We start from the raw sequence: 21424 nt of genomic DNA on the forward strand, positions 1-21424 counted from the left end.
CCATTTGGTGATGGCAGTGTTGTATCATCCACGTATGAAACGTCGGTGATCGACCCAACTTATTCAAATAAAAAAATCGTGATTGAACCAACTTGTTCGACCTAGACAGCTCGGTTCTTCCTTGGCGGTAGTGACGACACGTTCTATGATCGACCATCTTGGTCACTGTCAATGGTAGCTAGGATCGAAGCCCTTCTCGTTGACTGTTTCATTAATTATAGTGTTCTTGAAAACAATTGTGTAATTAAAAACAACAAAATAATTATTAGTTTACTCTATAATCTATACACTAGATATTATTAAAAAAAAGTAGGATCGAAGAATTGAGGAGCAACTAAAAGTAACCGAAAATCAAATTCATTTATTCAGATAATCATCAATCTCCAAACAGAAACAATAGGACAAGGTTAGCTACCTAGAGTTGGATAAAATGATAAATTTCAACTAATGATCAAAAGACAAGACCTAATTAGAGACACATGATTGCCAACCATGAACCATGCATCAATTCTTTTAATATCAATTGTGTTGAGCTCATGCAGCTACCTCTATTATGTGGTTAGTCACCAGATTATCATCAACAACGTTGTTCTCGTTTAACTTTGCAACTACAGGAATCGAACACATTAAGGTACTCAGCTTCACGATATCGAGGATTTCTTGATCTTTTGTGTTTGGAATTTTTTGTTCTTCAGTTTTGTTCTTGATTTCTATTTCTGACACTTTTTCATTGCAAACCGGCTTCTTGTTCTTGTATACAAAGTAAAGGATAATTTGGAGAACACCAAAGGTGAATCCCAGTACATTGAGAATCTGTATAACAAATTATATATGTTATAAGAAATCACGCATAAACTAAAACAATTCTTATAAATGTGTTTTACGTACCGCGATGTTAAAATCATGAAGAAGCAGTCCGTAAGAGAACCATGTGACAGCATTCATAGTTAGAGCCACTGATAGTAGAATCGGCATGTATTCGACGCTCTTTGTTTTAATTACTTGTCTCTAAAATAATTAAATAGTTTATTAGAAAAAAAATTGATTTATCTTTATATATTATTTATGTTACGTGTAGATATTTCTATACGTACCACAACGCCCAAGGGTGCAACAAAAACACATAGAGCAAACACAAGGCCAATCCATCCCACTATTATGACACGATTGGCGCCACTAGCAAGAAATTGAGTTAGGCCAACGATCAACCCGAAACCGACTACTATCATCAACCCGAATAACTTCAGGCTTTCAATCTGCATAAATAGGTGTTCTAATTTGTTATTTCTCTTACTTTATATTTACATTTACATTTACATTTACAAAATGACACGTTAAAAACGCTGATTATCACATACCCGAGCCTTCTTTGGTGCATAAAAGAGGAAGACACAAATGTAGAAGGTATTGATGAAAACCCCTACGGTGTTAATGGTGATGAGAAGCATCATATTAGACTTGAGCAATGCGTAGTATATCCAAAGCATGGCACTAAATAACCCCACCACGTATGGCACCGATTGATACCCTTCTGTTGATTTCTTTTTGTAAACTTTGTAAAACGTCGGTCTATGATATATATAAAAAAATTTATCAGCCTTGAACCTATTTAATTAATTGAAAAGAAAATGCATATGCAAGACTTAATTATATATAGTAAATAAAGTGACTTACAATGGAGATAGAAACACCATGAATGATACAGCATTGCCTACAACATATATAAGAACCAAAACATTAGTAACACATTTTTGTATATTTATCATAACATGCATGTTAGTGTTAAATTCTCATGCACACACACGTGTGTTTGGGTGCAAGGGAAAGAGAGAGAAAGTTATGTACCAAGAAGGCCAAATGCAAGAGTAAGATGAGCAAAGCTTTCAGCAGTCATCTTCTCAATGAGGTTTCCACACACACTCAAGACAAAGAGATAAAGAGAAATGTTAAATCTCTCTTTCTCTTTCTTGTTTAGTTCTCTCTCTCTAGCTCAAGTCTTGATGAGTGGTGTGTATAAAATGGTTGAATGAAGTGTTTATATAGGGCCAAAATTGTTGCTTTAGTTTAAAGTTGTATAATTAGGAGATAAAAGGAAGCTGATTAAAATTGTTGTTTATATGAGCGGTTCTGCAGTTCCGTATATAATCACTCTTTTCAAACCTAAACTTTTTTGCTTTACATTCAAACCCTTCAATTATTTTTGTTTATAGGTTTCAAAAGCACACTAAGGCATTCTGGCCGGTCATAGCAAGTTACTACTTTGCCCTAAGATGTGTGCTTAAATTACGGACTAATTAAAATTATATTCATTAAGTTATATATCTCTATTTTTTTTTATTCTGATTTTTCACTAAAAAATCTAAAAGATCTGATTATAATAAAGTGACATGTAAACGAGTAACAAGCTACGCCATAGCCCTCTTTTGAATAGCAAAACCGATTTTACTGAAAACAAAGCTATTGTTCTTCGTCGTCAATGAGTTACCATGCATGACCCGCCGAACTCTTATCAAGGACACAACAACTTCAGAAAAGTATCAAAGTATTTTGCGAGAGTGCTGTAACCGTTTTGATGTTAGGCTGCAGTTAGCAAATACGGAGTAATATTTTATTAGTAGTGTAGAAAACACTATGTTTTCTTTAAACCCATTATTCGTACGTGGATACATTCTTAAAGAGACATATTTAACTAGAAACACTTGCTTATAAATTTTGTTTTGAGAGAATTTTAATCATCTGTTTATAATATACACAGTAAGAGTATAAGCTGGTATTGTCTAATATATTCTCAAAATTTGCTAATAAACAAATGGTATATTATTCGTAAATTCAAATAAAAAAAATTTGGTTCCTTTCCGGAATAAAGGAAAGAAGCTATTTGACGTATTAGTGTATTACTCATCACACAACTAATGAACTAATTAAAGGTGTTTCTCAATATACAAAAGTAGAATATAAATAGTAGTAGTTTAAATGGAATGATGACAAAATACGTATATATTGTAAAGCTTGGAATAAGACAAAATACATATATACATATATATATATATATATATATATATATATATAGTAAAGCTTTCTTCAATAAACATAAAATAGATACTAATATTGTGAACGGTATATCACTTGTTTTATATGTAATTACTGATTACCAAACCAAATTAAAAAAGGCATGTAATAGCGAGATTATATGTAATACATCTTGTTACACAAAAAATATATAACTTAGAATTAAAAAAAATGATCTGTAAATTGTTCAAAAGAACTCATCTCGAGTTCTCGCAACAAGAAGGATATTTTTTGCTTACCTAATATTGTTTTAAATATTTTGATTATAGTGGGATATTCCAATAATAAAAAGTCTCAAAGCAGACACAATCTATTAATATTGTTTAATTAGATAATAAACCTGTAGTCTTGGAGTTCGTGGCTCAGTGACAGGTACGAAGTCTTTTAATTACCTAATGATCTTGAGTTCATTTCCCAGGAAGCAAAAGTGTGTGCCGTTATAAATTGAATAATAGGCATGTACCAAGGTTCTGATGAGTATTTAAATTTAGGATGTTAGATGCTTTGTTGACTCATATGTTTACAGTCGACAAAGTTTAAGATCAATTTATAATATATTTATAAGTTAATGACATGCAGATGTTTTAATTCATCCAAAAACCATAACAAAGAAAAACCTAAAGCTAAAAGCAAGGACAAAGTTTAAGAAAGAAGAATTAAAGCAGACCGCATCCTCTACGAACCATACCTAGACAACAAATCATAACTAGATTTTGAATATATATCACAATCTGACGCAACTTTAAATCTGTATATATAGTCGCCCATTTTAAGACTCGTATTTAGTGAACTGTTATACCTTTTGGTTCTGAAGAAACACTAAGTGACCCCGGGCAGATTACTGATAATCTAGGGGTTAAGTAGATGTTTCCCACGAGGGTTAGGTCCGGCAAAGATGGTTGTTCTTCTGATGACCTGCAAAACAGACACCGTGAGCTCGTCACTGAGAAGGGGGGGGGGGGTTCCTCCTTGTGACCACCCTCCGGCGTGAGAATCAGACTAGATTGCTCTGAATATGTGTATATATTGAGAGAGATTGCTAGAGAAGATGAGATACCAGATCCAAGGTGTTGGAGTATTTATAGCCGAAGGTAGGTTTCCAAGCAGGTACAGCCAGCTGTATAATATTCCTTTTCTACCAACTGTGGGCTACGCACGTGCCATGCTGGTAGTTGGTGGGTAGGCAGCGGCTGATAGTGACATGGCCGGCTGTGTACTATTCCTTTTCCACCAACTGCAGGCTATGTACGTGCCACGACAAGGGTTGGTGAGTAGGCAGCGACTGATATTGACATTTTGTACTAGAGCGTGCTCCTCGTACTGTTGTCGGTGAGCTGTCACCCTGTGATTGGTTCATGGGCTGCTTTGGTCAGATCTTGTCTATTTTGTCCATACCTTGGCAGGTATAGTACAAAAGATCTTCCAGAAGCGTACGGACTGGCTCATTTGGGCGGGAGTATTCCCGCCTTGCTCATTCCTTCAGGTGACACTGAATTATTGAGTTAGTGCCTTGTGCGTGTAGCCTTGCTATTAGTGCGGGTAGCCTTCCCTGATGGCTTGTATCCGCAACTGCGGGAACAGGCGGGGTACTTCACCATTGGGAGGCTTTTCCTGCGGGAACAGCTGGCGTACTGCGCGTAAGGTCTTCATCTCTGAGCATGGTTGGTCCTGCGGAACCAGTTGGTCCTTGCGCAGACGTCCCTCTTCAAGGTGAGTCTTGCGGGTCCAACTGGGCTCTGCTGGGACCTACCTCTTCAAGTCCCCCCAGTCCAATGTTCTTCTCATGAATTGTTAATAAGTGAGGTGAACTTTTGGACTTAAGCAAGGGGTTTTGAAAAGGGTTTTTAGTTTTAAGGTTTTGCGTGGGGATTCTTCCCGCGGTTTTCCTAATGTCACGCAGAATTTCCCACTTTTCTGCTTGATCTTTGGGTATGATGCGGGTAGGTGTGTAACCTCCTCGCAAGTCAGGAGCGTTGAGTTTCAGTTGTATATGTTCTCCACGAGGTTTTGGTAGTTTGACATAGTGATCAATTATGTTTAAACAACCAATTCCATCTTGGAGCATCAAACAATCTAGTTCTCAATGTTCCCGCTATGCGGGGATGTTATATCCCTTTCCACAAGCATGGCCCAGAAGATCCTTCTTGGTTTCAATTCCCTGCGAGTGCTAAGTATGTGAAGGGTTTCGCCTTGACACTGTACCCGCACTCGTCTTATAGTTACTTTACTTCCAAGGTATTCTTGGCTTCAATTCCCTGCGGGTGCTAAGTATGTGAAGGGTTTTGCCTTTGACACTGTACCCGCACCCGTCTTATGGTTACTTGGTTGCCAAGGTAAGGGGGTGTATTCCCTCTTATTTTTGAATCTTTTTGAAATTCGAAGAGTTGGTGAAAGGATAAGAACAGTCCAAACTGTTGAAGGGACGTTAGCGTCGTCCGACGGTTTCTTCTGACAGTTTCAGGACGTGCAGGAAGTTATGGTGACGTGACGGTATATGGTCACTCCAGACGCTTTTTTAGGCGCGTGTGCGCGAGTTTTCGGGCGCGTGTGCGCGAATTTTACGGCACGCGTCCTTTCAACAGCTGTTGCCAGCTTGCTCTTTCCACGTGTCATAGTTTCATTGCACCTGCGCTCTCTCTCTCCTCCGCATTAAATTCATCGCATTCATTGCGATGAGTATATAAAGGGGGAGAGGGTGCATCTTAATCCACACATTCACTCTTCTTTTAAACGATTTCCGGCGAATACTCTTAATTTTTGTCGAGCATTCTTCTGAAATCGTTCCTTCTTTGCATCTAAAACATGTCTACTCATGATCTTGAGGCTACCGCCGAGGAGTCTGACGTGTATGCCGAGAACCCATCGTCCACTTCTGACAAGGACGATAAGAGTACTGCTGGCGAGTGCCAGTGTGCTCTTCCCCTCGACCTCTATCAGTACATCGTCAGGAAATTCATGCTCGAACCTTTCGAGCCTGAGTTTCCTGCGTCTCATCAGACGGTGTACGATGCTCCCAAAGGCAAGATAGGGGTATATGCTGCATTCTTCGTCTATGGGAATCTCAGGTTCCCATTGACGAAGTTTGTATACCGTGTTTTGGAGAGACACGGTGTGCACCTGACGGAGGTACACCCAATGGCGATCGCCAAGATCCGCCATTTTGAATGGGTGTGCCTCATTCTGGGTGTGGAGCCCCATGTCGACCGCCTGATGACCTTCTACTCCTGGAGGTGCATCCAAGGCTGGTACAACCTTGGTCACCCGGATCAAAGGTTTGAAGATTTGTGCTACCAAGCGCAGTCTTCGGTCTTGGAAGCGGGAGTTCTTCTACATCTCTGCCCGTGTCGTCCCTATTGCGATGACATTCAAGAACGGGAGAGCACTCCCCAGCCTTCAACGCCTCCAACTACCAGGAGGTGGAATGGTTTGCCAAGATATCCCGGATCCAGACTCCGGTTTACCGCTTCGCGGAGTCTGGGATGGTGATGCTCGGTATGAGCCGGGTGTGGAAAGATGCCGGGACGGAAGCGCCACAGATTCCCATCGTCCTCGAATACGGTTTGAACTCTATCCCTTACGGTATGCTTCATATTATTTGCTAATTTAGGGTTTTTGTTTTAACCAGTTCTCTTTTTATTTTCAGAGGGAAACAACTTGCAGTCTCTTCTGCAGCCGCGGGAGAGCGGTGGTCCCGCTCGGTTGGGTACTCGTGCTCCTGACGAGAACGAGTTTCCCATCCTTGAGCAGACGGCGGATCGGTTTGTGGAGGCCTACCTGCCAGGCCACGAGATACTGAGCGCCACGCGGCCAGGTAAAAGCTTATTTAACCCTTGCCCTCTCAATGCTGAAACCTCTGCTGGAATTCCTCTAATTTTGTCATCTTCTGATGAGGAATCCGCAGATGGTCCTTTCTTCGCGAGGAAGAAGAAGGCTGCTGGCGGGAAGGGCAAGGCGAAGGTTGCCTCCACTGCCGATCAGGGGAACCGGTCTGAGTCGGAGACCGAAAGTGAAGAGGCAGCGGGGAACCCTGGTTGTGGTGAGACCACTGCTTCGGAGGTTGAGACAGCTGTCACCTCCGAGCAGCCCAGTACAACGACGGTGACCGGCGTGAAGAGGCCGGCTCCATCGGGTTCGTCCCCGCCTGGTCGCACCTTCAAGCTCAAGAGGACTCGTAAGTATAAACTTCATTTACTTTAACTTCATATATTTCCGCCATTATATTTAAATATGTTTTCATGCAGGCGTGGATGCAACCGCATTCCAGAGTGGAACGGGAAGGAGTAGCTCTGGACTCACGACGGTAGGTTTGGTCAACCTACCCGAGGCGATGACCCAGGCGGCTACGCCTGTTTGCAGTATTGGTTCAGTTGCTCATCCCGTTGAGGCAACTGTTCCAACTGTAACATCATCCCCGCCGGCTGTCAGTGCCATCTTCACGGAATCCTTCACTGAGCCGGCGGTGGTTTCTTCTGCGGGTTCTTCCGCGGCGACTGCCACGGTTGTGAGTTCACCTCTGGTGAGTTCACCTCCGTTGGTTTCTACCGCGGCGGCCTCCACCATGCCTCCTCCGGCACCGGCGACCGCGGGCGGTCCTTCAGGTATGCTCGAGGTTGGGGCGTCTAGCCAATCTTTGCCTCCTTCCCGTCTCCTTGACCTTTTGTGATGGGTTTGGTGGCTATCGGCCTGTTGTCGACCCTACAGGTTCGTGGGGTTATCTTGGCCTTATATCCCTTTCATCATTTTCTCTTAACTGTTTTTTGTTTTATTGCAGTTCGTGATTCCAACGAGGTGTACGCTCCTCGGTGGAGTATCCGCCGGGGAACGACCCTCTGGACTGCTGCGGATTGCGTCGAATGGGCGCGCCACGCCGCCCCAAGCGGTGCGCTGGGGGAAGCCATGGCCAGCTACCAGAAGGGTAGGCTGTCCAACGAGCTCCGAATCGTCCTTGCCCGGATGCAGCCGCGCGTCGAGCTACTTTGTCGTGAAAATGACAAGTTAAAGACGGCGCGTAGCCTGGAAGTGGCTCAGGCGCGGGCTATCCGGGAGGAGAATAAGAGGCTTTCCGCTGTTGCTGTGGAAAAGGAGAAGGCCTTCAAGGCCCTCGAGGTTGAAGTTCAGGCCCGGCTCGAGGCCCGTTCCAAGGCTGCCCAAGCTGTTAACGAACAGCTTTGGCTGGCTAAGGAAACTGCACGGAACACAACTGAGAGGGCCACCAAGGCTGAAGCTGTTGCCGAGCCTCTACACACCGAGAATGAGGAGCTTAAAGCCAAATTAGAGAGGCTCCAACAGGCTCATGATGCCTTGGCCATGGAAGACGCCAAGAAGCTCCAAGAGATCCTGGACCAGAGGGGCATGCTTGACCACACTGAGCATAAGCTGAAGGGCGTCGAAGAGGCTGCAGCTAAAGATGTGTTGCTTGCCAACCTTACTAAGAACGAAGCCGAACGTGCCCGTGATGAAGCTCAAGCTGCCCTCCAGGAGGCTCTGGTTACCAAGGAATGGCTTCTTCGAGAAGCATTGTCTCAGGTATGCGCAGTTTCACAATTTCTTTACGCTTTTCCTTTGAAGAGTTTTTGATATACTTTTTTGTAGGTTGTGCATCGGGTTCTTACGAACACATCATATGACGATGCCATGAGCGCAGCCCTCAACGCTTCCCATGAGGATGGGGAAAAGGCTGGCTTCTTGCTTGGTCTAGGGTTTGTTGAGAAGGGCATCCCGCCTTCCAACTTCCCTCTATATGATGTGGATACTGAAGCTGCTTATGACCAAGCAGTGAACCAGTACGCTGCCTTCCCGCATCCGGTGGTGGAGAAGGTGAAGGAGATTACTGCTGCTGTTGATGGGCTAGCTATCCTCAAGGCTTTCCTTGAACCGCCACATTCTACTGATAGTGCGGGTTCAAGTGGGAGTGGACCTGAAGCTTGATCCTTTAGATCCCTTCCCACTGTTAGAACAGATTTTTATTTTTGTATAGATTTATATTCTTGTACGCGGGAATGTGCCCAGCTATTCTTGTAATACTTGAATTTTTATGGAATATAAATCTTTTGTTAATGCCTTGCCTTGTAAACCTTATATGTTTTGCTCATGCATATTCTAGTTTAACTTGGCAATTTCCTAAGTACTTTGGATAAGTTAACCTTTCAACGTGGCAGATAATAGGTTAAAGTTCTGCTTCCTCTTTCGTGATTGTGCTGGTAAGACCGTCACTTTCACTTAGTAGGATGGCTAAACTTTACCTCTATCTGACCTGCGTGGAGGTTTTCCTCATCTTTTCCTTAGAAATTTTCTAAGTGTTTTGAATAAGTTAACCTTTCGACGCGCGGTTGTTAATAGGTTAATGTTTAGTTTCCTCTATCATGATTGTGCGGGTAGGACCGTCACTTTCATTTAGTGGGATGACCAAACTTCACCCATAACTGACCTGCGTGAAGGTTTTCCTTATCTTTTCCTTAGAAATTTTTACCGTTTTTTGTGTTTATGCGGGTTTTGCCGCCTTCCACACGCAACGACTTACTTCTTCCCATATTTATGCGGTGAATACCGGCATATCAGTGTGGGAAGTTCATAAGTATAAAGGTAAGGCTATCAACACAATGTGAAAGGAGAATCATTTCCATTAGAAGTGGCTATAGGCCTTTTCTTTACAAGTTTGGAATTGATCTACATGTAACATTTGCGTAATTGAGCTCCATTCCATGTTCTTGGGATGGGGGTGCCATCGAGCCTTTCGAGCCGGTATGCGTCCTTTCCCAAAACTTCTTTAATAATGTATGGCCCTTCCCAGACCGGGGCCAGCTTTCCTGGGCGCTCTTGGTTCGAAGCCTCGTTTTTACGCAGTATGTAGTCTCCGACATTGAAGTTGCAGAGTTTTACCCGCGTGTTGTAGTACTTTTGCATTTGTCGCTTATTGTTCTCTTCACGCGCTGCGGCTAAGTCTCTGCGTTCTTCGGTTAGCATAAGGTCTAACCGTCTTTCCGCATCATTGTCTTCTGGTTGAGTTATGACTCTTGGTGAGGGTAGACCGATTTCGACCGGGACCATGGCTTCAGTGCCATAAGTGAGGTTGAACGGGGTTTCTCCCGTACTGGCCTTTTTCAGCGTTCTGTTTGCCCAAAGGACTTGTGGAACTTCGTCCACCCAGCCGGATCTGTGTTCCAAGAGTCTTTTCTTTATGCCGTCGACGATGCTCTTATTTGCTCTTTCCACCTCACCATTACCCTGCGGGTGCGCCACTGAGGTAAAGGTGTGGGTGATTTGAAGTTCTTCCAGCCACTTTTGTAGCTTCTTGTCAGCAAAGTTGGTGCCGTTATCGCTCACCAAAGTCTGTGGAAGTCCAAAACGACAAATAATAAATTCCCAAATAAATTTTTTGATATTTTTTGCGGTTGTTTGGGCTAAGGGTTTTGCTTCTATCCACTTGGTGAAGTAGTCGATGGCTACCACTAGAAACTGAACGTTCCCTGCTGCTGTGGGAAATGGGCCTGTCACATCGATGGCCCACTTCTGAAATGGCCATGAAGAGGTGACTGGAACAAGTTCATTCTTCGGGCGATGCGTGTTGGGTGCGTAGAGCTGGCAAGACTTACACTTTCTGACGATGCTCTTATTTGCTCTTTCCACCTCACCATTACCCTGCGGGTGCGCCACTGAGGTAAAGGTGTGGGTGATTTGAAGTTCTTCCAGCCACTTTTGTAGCTTCTTGTCAGCAAAGTTGGTGCCGTTATCGCTCACCAAAGTCTGTGGAAGTCCAAAACGACAAATAATAAATTCCCAAATAAATTTTTTGATATTTTTTGCGGTTGTTTGGGCTAAGGGTTTTGCTTCTATCCACTTGGTGAAGTAGTCGATGGCTACCACTAGAAACTGAACGTTCCCTGCTGATGTGGGAAATGGGCCTGTCACATCGATGGCCCACTTCTGAAATGGCCATGAAGAGGTGACTGGAACAAGTTCATTCTTCGGGCGATGCGTGTTGGGTGCGTAGAGCTGGCAAGACTTACACTTTCTGATGTATGCCAGCGCATCCGTATGCATCCCCGGCCAAAAGTATCCCGCGTTGTTTAGCTTAGCTACAACAGCGCGTGGACCTGCGTGTACTCCACAGATGCCCACGTGTACTTCCCTTAAGAGGTAGCCGGCATCTTAGTTGTCCACGCATCTTAGGAGTGGACCAAGAAAGTTACGTCTGTAAAGGATGTCATCTATGAGTTGATAGTTCAGTGCTTTACAGCGTATTTTTCTTGCCTGTATTTTTGACTCTGGTAGTATACCCGCCGCAAGGTAATTTATTATGGGTGTCATCCACGTTTCTGTACCGGTTTGGATGACACAGATTTCCTTGTGCGGGACTGATGGTGCTCCAAGGAGTTTAATGCGGATGTCCTTTCCTAAGTGGGTGAAGGCTAACGATGCAAGCTTGCTTAACGCATCCGCAGATTTGTTTTCGCTACGCTTGACGTGTATTACTTTACAATCGTTAAACTCGCGCATAAGGGTTTTTTCTTGTGCGAGGTACAGGGCCATTGTGTCGTTCACGGCCGTGTACGTCCCTTTTATTTGGTTGGCTACTAACATGGAATCCACGTGGGCTTCCAAGTTTTTCACTCCCATCTTACGCGCTATTCTCAGCCCGGCCAAGAATACTTCATACTCCGCTTCGTTATTCGTACTTGGAAAATCCAGTCGAATAGCGTAAGTGTATTCCTGGCCTGCTGGGTTGGTTAGTTTCAACCCTGCGCCTGAACCCTCGTTGCTGGCTGCTCCATCAATGTAGAGTCGCCAGACATCATCGATGTCCTGTGCTGGGGAGGGTTGAGCCTCCTCCTGGAACTCTTTCTCCCGCGAAGCGGGGACTTCTGCAATAAAGTCGGCCAAGACCTGGCCTTTTATGGCTGGCCTCGGCTTGTACTTTATCGCGTATTCTCCCAATTCTATTTCCTAGTTGGCTAGGCGTCCCGACAATTCGGGTTTGCCTAGAACGTTTGCAAGTTTGAAGTTGGTGAGAACGGTGATTGGGTGACCTTGGAAATATCATCTTAGCCTGTGTGAAGCCTGTACAAGTGCTAAGACTAATTTTTCCAAGGTAGAGTACCGGGTTTCTACGTCTGTTAGGACACGGCTAACATAGTAAATTGGCATCTGGATGCCTTTTCGCTCTACTAGCAGGACTGCCCCGGTTGCTCTATCTGTGGCGGAGAGGTATAGGATTAATTCCTCCTCCGCTTCTGGTGCCGTGAGCGTTGGGAGTTCGATCAAGCGTGATCGAATTTCCTGAAAAGCTGCTTCCGCTTCTGGTGTCCAGCGGAAGTGCGTTTTCTTTAAGCAGTTTCTCAATGTTGACACGAATGGAAACGACCTATCCGCATGGTTTGCCAAAAAGCGGTTAAGTGCGACTAGTCGTCCATTCAGTGTCTGAGCTTGCTTGATGGTAGTAGGTGATTCCATTTTGATAATGGCTTCGACCTTTTCAGGGTTCGCTCTGAAGCCATCTTTAGTAACGATGACTCCTAAGAACTTCCCTTCTTCCATCCCAAAGGAACACTTGCTCGGATTGAGCTTCATGTTTATCTTCCTGAGCGTGTTGAAAGTTTCTTCGATGTCTTTCAACATCGCTTCTGGGTCAGGGCTTTTGACGACCAAGTCATCCATGTAGACTTCCAAGTTCCTCCCAATTTGGGCATGGAACTCTTTGTCCATCAGGCGTTGGTATGTGGACCCGGCATTCTTAAGTCCGAATGGCATCATTTGATAACAAAATGTGCCATCGGGCGTCCGAAAAGCGGTTTTGTCCTGATCGTCAACGGCCATGTGAATTTGATGGTATCCCTTATACGCATCAAGGAAGCATTTATGGCGAAACGGTGCTAACGAATCTACCTTAAGATCAATTTCGGGTAACGGGTAACAATCTTTGGGGCATGCTTTGTTTAAGTCTTTGAAATCTATGCACATGCGCCATTGTTTGTTAGACTTCGGTACCATAACGGGATTTGCAACCCATGTTTGATATCTGCTAACGCGTACGATGCCCGCGTCAAGGAGTTCCTTAACTTGGGTTCTACACGCGTTAGCTTGTTCCGCCCCCATTACTCTGCGCTTTTGTATGACTGGCGTAAAAGCCGGGTCACACTTGAGCTTATGCTCTGCCTTACTTCGAGGTACACCAGTCATGTCAGCTGGTGTCCATGCGAAGATGTCAACATTTTTCTGTAGTAAGCGTTTGAGTAAGGTGCGCGTAGGATCAGTGACTGTTGGGCCAATGGTAACGGCCTGGTCAGGGTATTTGCCATTGAGGGCCCATTTTTCTGGTTCGGTGATGGTTGGTTTAGCCATCTTTGGTTTGGGTTTAGATGAGACAGATGCGATGCATACCTGGGGAATACCGGTGATCATCGCTACACCCTCAGCTGTTGGCCATCCCATCATGCCGTGGACTGAAGATACCACGGCATTGAATCTTGCCATCCTGTCTCTCCCGAAGAGAATGTCGTATGTGTGGTGTGGCTTCCTCATCACGACAAAGTCCACGTCTTCTGTGCGGGAGTGTTTCCCGTCTGTGAGAATGACGGGGAAGGATAGGATACCCAGGGGGTATTTGTGCTGCCGTCGAACCCTTCCATCGAGGCGTAGACCGTTTCCAAGCGTTCCTTGTCTTCGTCGTCTAGCTTGTCGAAGAACTGCCTGTACATAACCGTTGACGAGGCGCCGTTGTCAGCAAGAGTGCGGGAAGTGATGTAGTGCCCCAGCTGGGTTTTGATGACGATAGGGCCTTCTTTGCTGGGTCCTCCTGGCACTCGCGGGAAGCGCACCTCAGCTTCCTTCCACGCGCATGGTTCTGTCGTTCGTCTTTTTCTTCCTCTGATGTTACTATGAACCATGTGGATGCTGATGTCAACGGGCTTTCGTCCGTTGCCTTTGTATCGGTTATCATTCCTCCCTCCATTCTTGATTGATGCCACAAGGTGTGTAAGTCTTCCATCCTTGACGAATGTTTCAACAATATCTTTCAAGGATGTACACTCCTCAGTGTTGTGACCCTTTGTCCCGTGGAAGTCACAGGATTTGCTCTGATCCGCATTAGGTCGCTGCCGGATCATTGGAGCTTTCGGCCATGGGAGTTTTTCGGTGGCAAATATCTCCGTGACGCTTTTGGTGAGTGGCGTCCACCGGTGTTTTCGGCTTGATGGGTGCGTGTTATCCCTTCCGCCTACTAGAGGGCGAGAGCTGGATGAGGTGTCAAAGTTTACCCTTGACTGCCAAATACCTAGCTTCCTCTTTTTGTTTTGCCGGGCGGTCCGAACGTTGTTTTCTCTAGTCCTCTGCGTGTAGAGGTGTGTATTCTGGGGAAGATCCCTACCCAGTTGCTTCTCCGTTTCGGCAAAGCGCTTGGCCGCCGTCATGATGGCATCCCATGTGGATAGCATGCCGTCCTTACCCGTCAACGTGCGGATAAGCTCTGGGTATTCGGCGCCCTGGATGAAAGCGGCGGGAACAAGATCTTCGCTTATGGTGCCCAGACTCAGCTTTTTGGAGTTGAAGCGAGTGATGTAGTCTAGTAAAGATTCATCTTCCTCTCTAACGCAGTTGAGGATCGTCCACTGCTCTTCAGTATATTTCCTCTGTTGACTGAAGTGTTGGCTGAACTTGTGTTGAAAGTCCGCCCAATCATAGATGTGGTGGACCGGTAAACGATCAAACCATGCCCTGGCCGCTCCAACCAGCGTCATCTGGAACATATAACACCACGTGGGTTCCGTCCAGTTGCTGACGGTTTCCCCCGCTATGAATCTGTTCAAGTGATCGTCTGGGTCGGATATACCGTCATAAGTGCCTATGTTGGACATTTGTTTGGCACTCTTCGGGGCGATTGCTTCCGCAATGTCCCTTGCAAACTTGGATGTTCCCGCATTTGCAACAGTTGGTCTAAAGGTTTTGGAGAAGTCACGTGGGTTTCCACCCGCGTTTTTTGGTTTGAAGGTTTCTCCAAAATTCCTTCTCGGTTGGAAGTCCGTTTCCTTACGCTTCCCTTTCGCCCTATGGCGAGGGTTTGCGTCGCTGTCGGACTCCCAATCATCGTCCAAGTACTCGCACTCATTGCTCATGTTGAGCTGTTGTCGAGTGCTTCCGAATTCGTCGGCCTGTTGGAGTGAACGTAAGCGTTCATCCAACTCAGCTTGGAATTCCTTTTGACGTGCTTCCGCCCACGCTTTAACTTGATCAAGTGTTTGGCGGGGGAGCCTCGTCTGTTGTCTTTCCACCTGGGTATCAATGAATCCCAGGTGACGATTGTTTACTGCACTTGCCCCGGCTTGGGTAGCCGGGGTAGTGTTCATAAAATGTGTGTACTCGCCGGTGTTCCCCCCAGTAGCTGGGGTTGTGGTTACCGGGGTCTCTTGGTCACTCGCTGGCCTTGGCACCGGAGTAACCTTAACCATTTTTCCAGAAGTTTTGAAAAAACTGAGAATTAGTTCTAGCTTTGTCCCACGGATGGCGCCAATGAAGAAACACTAAGTGACCCCGGGCAGATTACTGATAATCTAGGGGTTAAGTAGATGTTTCCCATGAGGGTTAGGTCTGGCAAAGATGGTTGTTCTTCTGATGACCTGCAAAACAGACACCGTGAGCTCGTCACTGAGAAGGGGGGGGGGTTCCTCCTTGTGACCACCCTCCGGCGTGAGAATCAGACTAGATTGCTCTGAATATGTGTATATATTGAGAGAGATTGCTAGAGAAGATGAGATACCAGATCCAAGGTGTTGGAGTATTTATAGCCGAAGGTAGGTTTCCAAGCAGGTACAGCCAGCTGTATAATATTCATTTTCTACCAACTGTGGGCTACGCACGTGCCATGCTGGTAGTTGGTGGATAGGCAGCGGCTGATAGTGACATTTTGTACTAGAGCGTGCTCCTCGTACTGTTGTCGGTGAGCTGTCACCCTGTGATTGGTTCATGGGCTGCTTTGGTCAGATCTTGTCTATTTTGTCCATACCTTGGCAGGTATAGTACAAAAGATCTTACAGAAGCGTACGGACTGGCTCATTTGGGCGGGAGTATTCCCGCCTTGCTCATTCCTTCAGGTGACACTGAATTATTGAGTTAGTGCCTTGTGCTTGTAGCCTTGCTATTAGTGCGGGTAGCCTTCCCTGATGGCTTGTATCCGCAACTGCGGGAACAGGCGGGGTACTTCACCATTGGGAGACTTTTCCTGCGGGAACAGCTGGCGTACTGCGCTTAAGGTCTTCATCTCTGAGCATGGTTGGTCCTGCGGAACCAGTTGGTCCTTGCGCAGACGTCCCTCTTCAAGGTGAGTCTTGCGGGTCCAACTGGACTCTGCTGGGACCTACCTTTTCAGGTTCAAAACCAAAACCTTTTTGTCAAGCCATTTTGCATTCCAAAATAATTGTATATTTTGAGGCTCAAGCCTAGAGAACCATCATAACCTTTGACCAAGAATAGAAACTTGCTTATTACCTCCCATTTTTAGGGTGAGTGTTTCTTAAGTTGTTAACCAAGGCAGCATTTATTTTTGTGTCAGGCACTATCTAATCTTAATGGCATACAACTCAAATATTCCCCGTTTTGCTTGTTTTTTATCGGTTTTTTGTTGCCTTTATTTGCATCCGTAGAAAAGCTTTCCTGACTATAAAAATGTGTTGGACCAATAAAATGCTGCCAGATCAGCACCAATTATACAAGGTTGGGGTCATTTCTCATTCACTTGTATCTTTGAGTACTTTGAAAGGTATTTCATGGTTGCAAACCTGTGGTCAAAAACTAGATGGAAACATGTTGCAAGAATAGGCGGTTGCAACCACCATCTCGAACAATTGTAAACAGGCGACCACAAATCCGGCTAGTCACAAATTAATATTGCAACCGCTTAAGTGTATCGAATGAATTAGCCTTCTTGAATCTTTTACAACAAATGATTTCACATGTAGCAGTCATGTCTATATTATGTCTCTGTAAATATCTAGAGATGATATGGTTTTTACTAGACTTTCAATACACGGTTACCATGGGATTTTTTTTTTCTTTTTTTCTTTGAACAGCATGCATTAAGTTAACTAGATGTCAAGCGTGTACTAAATATTAAAAATTAATTTTTGATAATCAGTTGTATATTTTCTATATTTCCGGCCAAACTGCAAAGTATCAGTACACCACTAAAGTTATATACTTTATGAAATTTCTACCATTAGTTTTAATCTTCAGGTTGGGCAAATATGATTTCACCCTACTTTGTGTTGGATTTTATGAACGTTTCGGGTCAAGTCAACGTGACCGACCCGAACATGATCCGGATTAGAGTTACACCGGAGGTAACGAGAAATATACCCACTTAAACGTTTACGCTTACTGGGCCCGACACAATTACATAACGGGATTAATTGTTGGATTAGGCTTTGTTTTAACAATTGGGCTTAAGGCCCAATGGGGATTAATTGTTAAACCCTATTACATCTCCTATAAATAGAAAGAGATGAAATATTTATGATATCCATCAATATTTAACAAACTCTAGCTGCCACCATTGATTCCGGCACCGAAATCCGGCAGACCGGTTTTCCGGCGACCTCCATTCCGGCCATTTGAGCTTTCCAACAATCTCCATTGGTGTTGCACCTTTATTGCATCACTGTGGTAGCTGTTCCAGACCTCATACACACCTGAACCACCACCTTCGGCCGTTTTTCCGGCCACCGGAAAAACGCGCCGCCGCCTTCTCCGGTCCCTAGACGATACAGACCACCATTTCAGCCTCTAATAGGTTATTGGTGCTTATTGTCCGTCTTTATACAGCCGCTAGTGCTGTTTGTTGTTACCGGAGACCCGCCGAAAAAACGTGGTAGCCGCCGGACCATCTACAGCCAGCCACCAGACCAACATAGCTTCAAGCAATTGTTCCCTTGTGTTGTCCGCTGCCGTTTGCTCACTGCCGCCGTCGCCGGATCTTAGTTTGGGTGTTTGATTGTGTCGCATCTCTAGCGTGTCTCGTTGAACCTTCGGTGTCTTCCCGGTTTGTGTATAACCGAGGTATATCGACTACCTTTTCTATGGTTGATTATTATTTATGTTATTCGTGCTCGTACGCGTTTGTAATCGGATCCGGGTTCGGGTTTCGGTTTATGGTTCGTTTTAACTCGTTAATATCCGCTGCGTTTTTTTGTTCGTTTTCATACATAAATTAATATTGATTAATTTTTATCGAAACGAAACTTATAACTAAAACGGGTTAGATTAAATAAAACGGATAAAATAGTTTAACCGTTTTTATCTCGGACCACCGTTGAAACCCAACAGTGGTATCAGATCCGAGGTTACAACGTACGAGTCAATCCCGGTTCGTTTAAAACCGGATCTACATCTTAAACTTTAATTCGTTTAAAGTTTATAGATCTAGAATTATTTTCGGGTGATTTTGGATTGGTCAAAGTTTTGTTTATTTTATTTGACCAAGTCAAAACGACCCGAAATTCGTTTATTGTGAATATGTAAATCCGGCCCCGACCTATGTGATTGATTGGTTGTGTTTGGAGTTTGAGCTTGTTTTGGCCATATGGTTGGTTCAAAAGTTGTAAAAAGGTTATTATTTAATCTTCGGTTTTCTTATGGCCATAAAGATGGTTCAAATTTGTAATAGGACATATTAATGTTAGTTTATAAATTTGTAATTAAGAAGACGCAAAGATAACCGAGGACGAGCTCGAGGACCTTTTGGAGTTAGTGGGAGTTCGGACAAGACGACGGGATGCACGGAGAAGTCCATCCTTGTGGTTGTTTGGGTTGTGAACCCCTTGACCCGATCGGTCTCCCTAATTGGCTCTAGCGAGACCGATCACCTTTTGGCCATAAGGATTTACATATTATTTTTATTTGCTATTTGGGGTTGCTCGGTTTGATTATAATAGGTTTATAATATCACCAACCTAATACCAAATAAATTGGAATATAAACATTTTTATTAACCGATTTTGATTGCAAATTAAAAGCGTTTTGATTTCCAAAACTAATAAGTTATTATAACTTAAAATTGGTTAGTCGTATCGCTACAAACTTAGTTTTAATGGTGATTTAAAACTAAGTGTCCTGAGAGATGAAAGGGTTCATCTATTCGTCCCGATAATAAATACAGTAAAATTTAACTTTTACTCTATTTGGTAATTTTAAAATTTATCCCAATTTAAAACCAATAGTTTATGCCTATCCTACTACAAGTCACACTTGAGGCATACTGCGAAATTTCGAGTGTTTGGAGCTACAGCACCGCACTTGTTTTCTAGCCTATCCCATCAAGGTGAAAGCGCTTCGTTGACACATCCGGCCCTTTGACACGTCACAGTACTAGGACAACTATTACTTTACTCTCCTGTTACGTGCTAAAGCTGTCTGGAGACTTAAAGTGGGCAAAGATGAGACTAAACGTATCTATACAGACAATCGTTGTCTCTACAGGCCTCATAACCGAGAGTTGTGCCCTATTCACAATTGACAATCGTTGTCGGTCTGCCTAACCACTCATTAATGTTGTGCGCAACAGCTGCCTTTAGTAACTGGAAGCCAGACTCTCATACTCCTAATTAATTAATGTTATTGGGTCATTAATAATAGGACTACAACGTCGAAAATACTAATTAAATTTACTTTTGATTAATTAATCAGATGTCGTCAAACGAAATTTCACCCTACGCCCTTAAGACTATCCTTGAGAAGGATAAACTGAATGGTACCAACTTCATCGAATGGCACCGCAACTTAAGACTTGTTCTCACCATGGCAAAGCGCCTGTATGTTCTCGGTGGACCTGTTCCAACCGAGCCTGAAAACAACACAGCCGCTGCACGAAAAGTTCTTCACAAACATAAGGATGACTCGGCTGAGGTCTCCTGTATTATGCTAGCCACCATGACTTCTGAGCTTGCTAAAGGCTTGGAAGACTTTGGTGCCTATGAGATGCTTGAGCAACTCAAGGGCATGTTCCAGAAACAAGCTCGTCAAGAACGTTTCGACACCATGAAACAACTCATCAGTTGCAAGATGGCAGAGGGGTCTCCCGTCAGTGCTCACGTTCTAAAGATGAAGGGGCACATCGATCAGCTCAAGAAACTTGATTATCCCATGCCCGATGAGATGGCATCGGATTTCATTCTCAACTCTCTCCCCAACTCATACGACCAGTTCGTAATGAATTTCAACATGAATGGTTGGGTGAAGACAGTACCAGAGCTTCATAACATGCTCAAGACGGCTGAGATGAACATTCCTTCTAGGACCAATCAAGTTCTAATGATTCGATCTGCTGGTGTCAAGAAGCCAAAACCAAAGAATCGGAGTTTTAAGGGAAAAGGCAAGAAGAAAGTTACTGTTGCTGCCCATGTTGCCACCAACACTAACAACGTGGTTGCAAAGAAAAAGTCACCGCCCTTTGAGGAGCGCAAGTGCTTCAAATGCAACCAAATGGGGCACTGGATGAGAAACTGCCCCGAGCACCTTGCTGAGATCAGAAAGAAGAGTGCCAATGGTGAGGCTCTTCTGGAGGTATTTCCATATACGTTATTGAACTTTTCACTGTCTCTAGCAACACATGGGTATTTGATACCGGATGTGGTTACCACATCGTTAATGTCTTGCAGGAGCCTGAGAAGTGGAGGAAACTGAATAAAGGCAGCATGGAACTCATCGTTGGAGATGGGAAGAGAGTACCAGTTCTGGCAACTGGAGTATTTCATTTTACTTGTCCATCTGGCCTAGTTTTTCCTTTAAATAATTGTTTGTATGCTCCTGGCTTGACCAGAAACATCATTTCAGTTCCGTTGTTATTTGAACAAGGATTTAAGTATGTTCTTAATGGCATGGCTATTTCTGCTTACTTAAATGATATCTTTTATTTTGAGGCTAAACCTCGAAATGGTATTTATGAGATTGATGTTCAACCTGACAATAACGTATATCATCTTTCAAAACGTATCAAGACTAGTGTCAACGATACTTTTCTATGGCATTGCCGACTTGGCCACATAAGCAAGGCAAGAGTTAAAAGACTCCAATCCGAAGGTATTCTTGAATACAAAGGACCAGACTCTTTTAACACTTGTAAATCTTGCTTAGCTGGCAAACTCGCCAAAGACTCCTTCACTAATAAAAGTGAACGAGCAAGTGATCTATTAGGACTCATACATACTGATGTATGTGGACCTTTTAGAACCATGACTAGAAACCATAAAAGATACTTCGTTTCTTTTATCGACGATTATAGTCGATACGCTTATGTGTATCTTATGAAACACAAGCACGAAAATTTTGAAAAGTTCAAAGAGTTTCAAAGCGAAGTGGAAAACCAACTTGACAA

The 21424-nt window shown here is 44.1% G+C and overlaps 1 protein-coding gene across 1 annotated transcript; it reads right to left on the reverse strand.

Moving 5' to 3' along the window:
• Positions 1-274: 274 nt before the first annotated feature.
• Positions 275-2040, reverse strand: LOC143604112 (bidirectional sugar transporter SWEET9-like). Its single transcript, XM_077080692.1, has 6 exons — positions 1846-2040; positions 1675-1711; positions 1359-1569; positions 1095-1256; positions 889-1008; positions 275-813 (listed from the first exon to the last, which is right to left on the reverse strand). The coding sequence occupies exons 1-6, from the start codon at positions 1892-1894 to the stop codon at positions 535-537; spliced, it is 858 nt and encodes a 285-aa protein (XP_076936807.1). The 5' UTR covers positions 1895-2040; the 3' UTR covers positions 275-534.
• Between the last annotated feature and the right edge of the window lie 19384 nt (positions 2041-21424).

The sequence above is a fragment of the Bidens hawaiensis genome, unplaced genomic scaffold (assembly GCF_021521415.1).
Source record: "Bidens hawaiensis isolate Kalapana, Puna unplaced genomic scaffold, B.hawaiensis_p1.1 tig00063948_1, whole genome shotgun sequence".
Lineage (NCBI taxonomy): Eukaryota > Viridiplantae > Streptophyta > Magnoliopsida > Asterales > Asteraceae > Bidens > Bidens hawaiensis.